This window comes from Alternaria viburni, assembly GCF_023758015.1.
Source record: "Alternaria viburni strain BMP 2772 chromosome Unknown scaffold_9, whole genome shotgun sequence".
NCBI classification, from domain to species: domain Eukaryota; kingdom Fungi; phylum Ascomycota; class Dothideomycetes; order Pleosporales; family Pleosporaceae; genus Alternaria; species Alternaria viburni.
The window spans coordinates 1,011,546-1,020,462 of record NW_026055778.1 but is presented as its reverse complement, the minus strand read 5'-3'; the positions used below and the strand labels follow the sequence as shown (position 1 = coordinate 1,020,462).

Here is an 8,917-nt window from a genome sequence, read left to right as displayed (position 1 = left end):
ACCAAGATTGCAGTGTGGATCGGACGCGATGGTCGCGACAAGTATCGATCACCGTGGATATCATGACCACACCTCTGGCCGTGATGCATTCCTGAGGACTTGTAACGTCCTTGTTGAGAGCGATAACCCATGCTGAGGACGTTTGTAGTCTTCAACGGTGTGATGCTAGGGCCTATAGCTGGTCAATTGGAAGCCGTCCCGCAGTCGCATATCTAGCCGTTAGGACATGACTGGTTTTGTAATACTCTGAATCAGTCCTGATATGGCGCAATCAAAACACACTTCCGAGGAGTCAACAACATGTTGAGCGACGAAAGGGGACATCGATCAGCTTGGACATGTCGTGGACGTCCAATCGTATGCTGTAGCCGGCACCAGACGGGAAACGGAAGCTTTGTCACTTAGCCGCTGTGGTTAGCGGGTCTCTAATTCGAGGCCGTACCCCACAGCACTGGACCCACGCGGGTGCCGAGATAGGGACAGGAGCTGCGCCCGTGTTGTGGGAGTGGTTTTTGGTAGCCAATACTTGGGGAGCTGAAAAGTAAAACCGTTGCCAACGAGCGAGCACGGTGGCCTCTGTATACACGACGTCGTGTGCATGTCGGTAGATGAGATGCATGTGCATGCCTCCAGGGAGTGGAGCACAGCCGCGGAAGGATCATTAGTGTTTTGACGGTGGAAGTACGTAACGGCTGAGTATTCCCAGAGGCCAGGAATTGCTGGCGGGGAAGCGGCTTGGATAGAGTGATCTTTGCAAGGAAGAGGGATGAAGTCTTCACAGGACCGGGATCAGGTTTCTTGAGGACGGAAGTCAATCGAGGCCTCGTACATCCAACTCGAAGTTTCTGCGTGGCGCAATAGATGCCGTCTGAGGCGCCCGCATAGGCGTCCCTGGTCTTAATGGGTCTCGTAATGTGGATCGCGTGAGTCTCGAAACAACAGCCATGTGTACCTGAGGGTAGGCTGGATCGGGGATACCGCTTACTGTGGCTCCTCTGGTCAAAGACACAACGTGCTGACGACACACAGCGGGTAGGTGGTACCGAAGACGCGACGTCACCAAGACAACTAGACAGCGAGAAGACGTCGGCGAGTAGGTTAGGTTGGAAAAGACGGCGGGCGGAGTATTGCCAGCCACGAGAGAGCGGAGACAGCAACAGGCGCCGTCAATGTCCCGCATCCGCAGGGCATCGCGCAGAGCGAAGGCGGATCACACTTTGTGGTGATGCGGTGAGGTTATTCGTTGTTGAGATAGACGAGGCCGGGGGTGGCCCCTGCTGCTAGGCGGGCGATCCGAAAGCGCTTCGCCACGACGGGCGAAATCTCAACGCTGGACCCTTCGATCTCTGCTCACGACACGCGACAATCGCGCGATGGTGGGAAAAGCAGCATTGCGGCTTGCCAGAATGCGGTAGTCTAGAGGACGCCGCTGGTCTCCCAAAGTATCGGCTCATATACGGGCCTCCAAATCAGCTTGTCCTGCGGCAAAACGTCCAGACGCCGAATTCGGTACTACTGCTCAGCTACCCCGGCTCCGGGACAGCGATTGGCCATGCGTGGAATGCGTCTCTACCCACTGATGAGCCGCAGCAACAACCTGCCTGAACCCAGTCACATTAACGCTCCACAGTCAGCTCCCGGCTACTGGTCACCTATCCACACTATTCATTTGTACCAGCAAGTCACAGCGCGAGCTGAAGGGACTACCGACGTCTCTGGTACCTGGACCCCTGCGGGCGAAACCGACACCATTCCGTACCCGCAACGGAGCTCCCGTGGTGCACTGCCAATGGTGCTGCGCAGATGAGCATTCTGTACTCCAGCATACCATGCTTCCCAACGATGGCCAAGCCCCACTGGAATTCGAGCCTTTGTGCACGGCGCAGCTGGAGCATACGGGTGGAGATCTGGCTCGCCCTGAGTGAAGGTTATATTCCTGTCCATTCCCAGTCCCGTGCTCTTTGGACGCTGGTGACGCTCGTTCCTCAGTCTCATCCTACTATCGACTAACATCGATTAACAAACGTTCACGGCTTTCGAAACACATACGCCATCACCATGAGGTCTCCCCCGCCCGAGGTCCTTGCGACATGGCCCAAGCCGAACTACGTCGACCCCGTCACGAGGGGCTCAGGCCTGATGATTGTCGAGTTGACATTATTACCCATCGCTATGATTGTCGTCTTCCTCCGACTCTGGGTACGGATAGCATGGCTCAAGAAGAGCTGGTATGACGACTACCTCATGATCGTGGCAATGGTCTTCAGTATTGGTACGGAACCCGAACTTGTCATGACTTTCATCATCTAACCCCTTCTACAGGCACAACAGTAATCGTCATCATGGCATCCCAACTGTATGGTTGGGATCGCCACGTTTGGGACCTCAAGCCGCACGAGCTGATGGTCGGTAGACAGGTACGACAATGTGCAACCCGTGTCACCACACGCTGATATTGACGGCTTTAGGCTTCCATGGCAGGCCAAACGCTATTCGTCCTGGCCTCTTCCACTGTCAAGATGTCCATCCTCATCTCGTATTTCCGCATCGCGCCAGAGAAGTCGCTCTTCCGCAAGCTCGTCTGGGCAACCTTTGCCCTCGTGTTCGCCGCCTTCGTCGTGTTCATGGTCGCACTCTGGGTACAATGCATGTAAGTACATCCACGTGATCAACTTAGTCCAGTGCTGACAACCACAGCCCGATCTCCAGCTACTGGACACTGCAAGCCGACCACCGCGACTGCATCCCTGAAGGACCGCCACTGGTTGTGCAAAGTGTTCTCAACGTCGTGACCGACTTCATGATCTACGCGCTACCTATTCCCACGCTCTTCGGCCTCTCGTTGCCGACCACCCAACGTATTGGTCTCGTCATTCTCTTCTCGGTCGGCGGTGTCATCGTTGTTGCAAGCAGTTTCCGCGCCTACTGGGTCCACTACACACTCTTCGAGACATACGATGCCACGTGGGAGGGATACCAGATTTGGGTCTGGACTGCCATTGAAACAAACGTCGGTGTCATCTGCGGGTGCATCCCAGCGCTCAAGCCTCTGCTCTTCTCGCACCGGGCAAGACAGCAAGGGTCCAAGTACGGCAACAACTCGCAAAACAGCAGAAGGAAGGAGAAGATCACGCCTGTCCTTGACCAAGTCGAGATGGACACGCGGAAGCTCACGGGCGACGATGAGACGCGGCCCGGGACCGCCATCACCCCGGTCCACTTCCGTGCGCCCTCGGAACGGCCGATGAGTGGCGATACCGACGATACCGATAAGAGCCGGTTCGATATCGATATAGAGCAGCAAAAAAGCTTCATGTACTGATCGCGAGGCGCAGTACTTTTCACATTACTTAGTTTAATATGCGCATCCGTTCAGCGAGCGATGTTTCAGCTTTCTGTAGGCAGCAGACCCACACAGAGCCTCTTCTCTTCAACTCACCTCACTACATCTCTTTCCTTTCTCTTCTCTCTTGTCAATACCCGTCGGATACGACAGCTGGGCGGTTTCTTCCAAATTAGCGAGTTCAAGCTCTTAGAAGCAGCTTCTTCTTCTCGTCGCCTAAAAGGCGTCGAGCACGATAGCGAATCATACGTTCACTACACTCTCTTGGCTGTCGCTTCTTTTATGTTTGGCCTCTGATTCGCTCGGTGTCGACGTGTTCTCGCGACGCGCAACAACCATGCCGCAACTTCTTTTTTCGTCTCGCGAAGACTGCGCCACCGGTTGAAACTGGAGGTGTACTCACTGTCGCATTGCTTTGCCCCAGTCGTGCCGAAGCGAAGCAAACTATTCAGAGGTCGTCGACTGCTTTATTTCGGGCAATTGATATTTCACGGAAAGATACTGCCGAAGCGGTCATCATGCGGTGAGATCATTAAATCGGGGGCTGGTTCGTCATGCCGTGTGCATTGAACATCGTCGAAATGAACAGACAGGTTGGTGGTGTGGAAGAGTTGGAGCATGGTGCGACGGCAGAACTTTGCTTTTCTTCTATCCCAGCTGGACCCTGAGTTTGTCGCTTCAACCTCGTGAAATTGGGCTGGCGGTCGGTCTGTGCAGCGAGCATGTCGTCATTCTGCCAACTTACCTCTGTTCTACGCAACCTTCCATCGCAGCTGCAATTTCCATCCAGTGGAGGCTTGAACATGTTTCCGCCCAGAGCTGGACGGTGAGTTGTCAGGCTCGCGGAAAGGCCAACGCAGCGGTGTTCCGGCACGGGATGACGTCCACGCCGCAATGTATACGGGCATACGGCGTAGCGGACGTCAGATACCGAATCATGACCTTGTCGCAATGTCGCAATGCCGGAATTTGGTGTCTCATACAACGAGCGCATTTGCGATATTGTCGGGCATAGGAGCTTTTTCAAGAGTCAGGAACCACTCCCGAGTATTTGGGCGGCTGGGCCTCAAACGGTGGCTTGGAGGCTAGCGACAGGGCTGAAGGCCAAACCTCGGCACCAATCCACTGGCACCAGCGACAGGCTGCATACAGCTGCAGCATGATGTCTGCAGACAGCTGTTCACCGCTTCTAGCGCCTGCAGTGTGAATTTAGCGATTGCGAAGATGCGACGCATGAAAGAGGCACATCTCAGCGGCAATTGAAGCTGTGAATAGCAGCAGCGCTCTCATCGCTGGCGGTTACCTGGACTACAGATATGCCAGGGGTAAAGATTAATAAAAAATCAACGCTCCGGTAGCAGACCCTCGTCTCAAACGTCACAGCGGCGCTCAGTGCTCCGCCGCACGACCGTTGCCGTTCAAACTTACCTCATTGATGCCTCTTTAGGCCTGATGAGGCTTGCGAATCGCCCATCTGGCTTCGAGAAAGCATGCTAGCCTGGCCCCTTCCCGTTTAATGCCAACGCACCGTGCAGCGCCTGCCCCAGCTATGCCTTCCTTCACCTGTACAAACGAAGTCAAAAGTGCCCAAAGGCACGCAGGGACCTGCAATCGCGTCGCTTGCTATTATAAGCAGTAGGTACCTCATCCCTTCCCTAAAGCATTCGCTGTCCCCATTGTTCTCTCCAAACAATTCACTTCCATCCCGCCAACATGTGGTCGTCGCTAGTGCTACCACTGCTCGCGCTTTCCTCGCTCACCGTCACAGCCCTCCCCAAAGGTCAACGTTGCAATTGCGAGGAACACCCAGTATGCATCATTGGCGCGGGCCCTGCCGGCCTAGCTGCTGCCGGCCGGTTAGAAGCGAAGGGCATCAAGGCAGTCATGTTCGACCGTCAAGATGAAGTTGGTGGTAAATGCCAGGCTTGGTATGATGACCAGTAAGTGTTACACAGCGTCCGCCTCCAAGCGCATTAGGCGCGGCTGACCACCCTTCCAGAGGCATCTTCCACCCACTCGGCGCCGCCTTCCTCTCGAATGCGTCGTACCCGAACACCATCGACATCCTCAACCAGACCAATGTCTCGATCGAGCCGTTCGCGCTTGCCGGCGCGCGCGAAATGTACCGCTACAATTACACCAACGGCGACATCATGGTCAACCCCGCCCTGACCCCGCAGTTCACCGCGCAGGTATCTGCAGAAATTCCGAGGTACATTCAGCTGTGGACGCAGCGCTTCCGACCGATTAGTGTCGTGAACTACAAGGTACGACACCCGTTGTGGTGCGCCGTTGCACAAACCCGGGTAGGCTAATGCAGGAACAGAATGGTGTACCAGACGAATTCACCGTATCCGGCGCAGAGTGGTTCCGCCAGAACAACTTCACTGCGCTGCCTATTCTGCTCGTGAACCCCGTCGCGCTCTACGGTTATGGCGATATCAACATTGTCCCAGCGGTACGTCATCATTCTCCAGAAAATTCTTGCAGGGATCGCGCATGCAGGACGCTAACGTGTGATTAGCTGTACATACTGCAGTACTTCACCCCAGATATCCTCACGGCCTTTATCGGCTTACACAGCGTGTACTACATGGACTTCCACAAGATGTTCGTCGAGTACGCCAAGAACCAGCTGTGCAAGACGCCCATTCACACGTCTTCCGAAGTCCGTTGCGTCGACCGGTCCGGCGACCACCCTGTCGTATCTTACACTACACCTATGAAGAACGGCAGCTACGTCTCCTGGGAGAAGCAAGAGTGCTCATCCGTCATCTTCGCATTCCCGCCAAGCATCGACAACCTCGAGCGCGTAGGTGTAGACATGACAGAGCAGGAGCACGACACCTTCAACAACATCACAACGCACCAATACTACTCTTCCGCCGTAGAGCTCGAACTCCCCTTCGGCGTCTCCTACATCGCCAACAGCACCGACGAGACAGTTCCGCCACCGAACGACGGCGAGCCTGTAGCCGTCCTCCACCTAAGCAAAGAATCCAACGTCTCCGTAGCCTGGTCGTGGGGCCCATACGACTTCCAAACCGAAGCCGCAGCCGAGAACCTCCTCATCGACAGCTTATCCAAGGTCAACAAGGACCCGCGCAATGCCACGGAGCCATCGCAGCCCTTCTGCGAAGACGACGTCAAGGCCTTCAAGAAGTGGGACTACTTCCCGCATTTCGAGGGCGATGCGCTGTCCAACGGCGCCTACGCTAAGCTTAACAAGCTGCAGGGCCAGAAGAAGACGTACTACGCGAGTGGACTCAGCGGCATGGAAATTGTCGAGTGGGCCATTCGCGGTGGACGTGACGTTGTCGACACGTACTTCTAAGCGCTGTTACGAATTTCCTTGATTGCTCGATTACGACATTGTTGCGCGGTATTCGGATGAAACACCGTGCTGAATCGACCTCGGTCTGTTTGCGACATCTGCGCGTATATACCTGGAGGATACCTGTCTGTGACCTTTTTGTTTTCTGTTACCTGCTGTTCGGACGATGATATCACGGCTGGATTTCTGTTGTCTGTTTTCTGCGCGCTTTAGATGATGATACCTACACGCCTTCGATGAGCGTCATGATCAGTTGTTCCTGGAGGGTTCTGCAATATGATTGCGGATGGGAGGGACTTTACGATTATGACCTGCATATGCCCCTGCGGAGGGGGCTCTTTAATGGTAATTACGAGTTTCATTCTGGTTTAGAAAGAGATGGATTGCATTAGGTGGAGATGAGTAAGTGTAGGTGATCGATGGTTAATCGTTGATCGATCATAGATACCTTCACTTACTCGTCCCAAACTAATCCGAGTAGATGTAGACATGTAGATATTTGAACTTGAACTAAAATGTATCTCTCTCACCACAATCTTGGCTCCCCATTTTCTCTTACTTTCTCTCCATGACTCTACGGATCCTGTACAGCATTACATCAAGAGCAAAAAAAAGAGAAATAACTGGACACGCGACGATTCGAACGTCGATCTCCCACTCCACCCTGAGCCTCTTGTTGGACCCGGGGATCTAACAAGAGGCTCCATACCAGAGGCATGGGGCTACTTAAAGCCTCTTCGACGTGAAACGTATGGTGTAGGCGCTCTACCGTTGAGCTACGTGTCCTTGAGTGGTGATTGTTGGAGGTCTGATGATCTAGGCGGTAACTATAGTAGCATGGCAGTGTACGAGCGCGGTGAGAGAACTCGAATGAAGAAGAGCAGCTACATCGTGCACAGTGTTGGGGTTCTCGCTAGTGTTCAACTCTAGATGCCAGGATACAGTCTCTACGCTTCAATTCACTGAATGCTACCTATATATAGCAAATATTGAGTTCAAACATGCTCCCAAAAAGATATCCAGACAGATTTTCTCACCCTCTAGAGAACTTTTCCATCTCACCCACCCACAAAAGCCAAGCAAAAAAAAAGACGCGGTACGACTCGAACGTACAATCTCCCACTACAATTGCAACGTCGCGATTCGAGATGACCATTGATTCCCAAAGCCGAGAGCTGCAGCTAACGGATAGGGTCGTGGGTGCCTTGCCATTAGACCACACGTCTCTGGTGGCCACCAGGTTCTGATGGGAGAGGGGATGGTAGTAGAGTATATCTTTGGAGGAGAAGAGAGGTCATTGTGAGGGGAGTAAGCGAGAAATGGCGTTGGTTGTGAGTCAAGATGGAGAGGGGAGATGTTGTGCGACTTGGTGTTGATACCAAGATGAAGCTGTATGAAGCCACTGACTTACGTGCAGCCAAGAGGGCTATTCGGTCTGCGGCATGTCTTGACTCAGTCTGAAGGCCTGGTTCCGTGTCGATTGCGAATTGCAATCTGTACGCCTGGCATCGCTATCAGTCTCTGCATATGTGGAGATTTTGCAGATTACACATGTTTCAAGATTCCGGAACCACATTACCATCATCATCCCAGCCCAAGTCATGAACGTCAAGTCCTTTGGCTGCTGCTGCTGCTGTTGTGCTATGCGCTGAAGTCAGCATGTGCGTAGCAGCTTCCAACACCTTCGCAAACCAAGTGTAGCACTCGACAACCATCCACAACGGACGTCAGTCTTCCACTCTCAACCCATATTTCTATTTTCGTAACAAGCTGACGTCGATTCTGTCAGTGCCAACTGTGGGTCAGTGTAGGGAAACGGCGTGGGTCTAGGTTCAGCCCAACACGAGGAAGACGCGTGTTGCTTACAAGCCCCCCCTCCTCGCGGACGTGCTCGAACGTTATATAACTAGACCGTTTCACCTTGAACGTCTCATCACCCTCAGGCATACATTGGGCTGGGTCTTTCCCATCTTTCTGCGTCGACTGATTAAATATTAAGCTACTACGGATTACTATCTACCCAACATCATCCATCCGGCAACATCCACATCCACGTCCTTGAATCCACCAAACCAGACAACTACAATAATCCCGGCTGGAGAGCTACCCACCGCATAAAGACGCATCAATCCACCCTCCCTTTCCTCCCCTCCCCTCGTCAAGCACCACAAAAGTCAAAAAGGTATATTGCGAATCATTTTCCCCAAGAAGGATAAGAGCATCGCGTCGTAAAGAAACGT

General features: G+C 53.5%; 2 protein-coding genes across 2 annotated transcripts; both read left to right on the top strand.

Annotated features, from left to right (window-relative positions):
- Positions 1-2,058: 2,058 nt before the first annotated feature.
- J4E79_005237 (uncharacterized protein) lies at positions 2,059-3,322 on the top strand (the record flags this gene model as incomplete). The annotated part of the gene is made up of 4 exons (XM_049354115.1): positions 2,059-2,272; positions 2,323-2,417; positions 2,469-2,650; positions 2,698-3,322. 4 exons carry the CDS (start codon positions 2,059-2,061, stop codon positions 3,320-3,322), a joined length of 1,116 nt encoding a protein of 371 aa, XP_049211735.1.
- Positions 3,323-5,056: 1,734 nt separating this feature from the next.
- Positions 5,057-6,677, top strand: J4E79_005236 (uncharacterized protein; the record flags this gene model as incomplete). The annotated part of the gene is made up of 4 exons (XM_049354114.1): positions 5,057-5,283; positions 5,343-5,610; positions 5,670-5,801; positions 5,868-6,677. 4 exons carry the CDS (start codon positions 5,057-5,059, stop codon positions 6,675-6,677), a joined length of 1,437 nt encoding a protein of 478 aa, XP_049211734.1.
- Between the last annotated feature and the right edge of the window lie 2,240 nt (positions 6,678-8,917).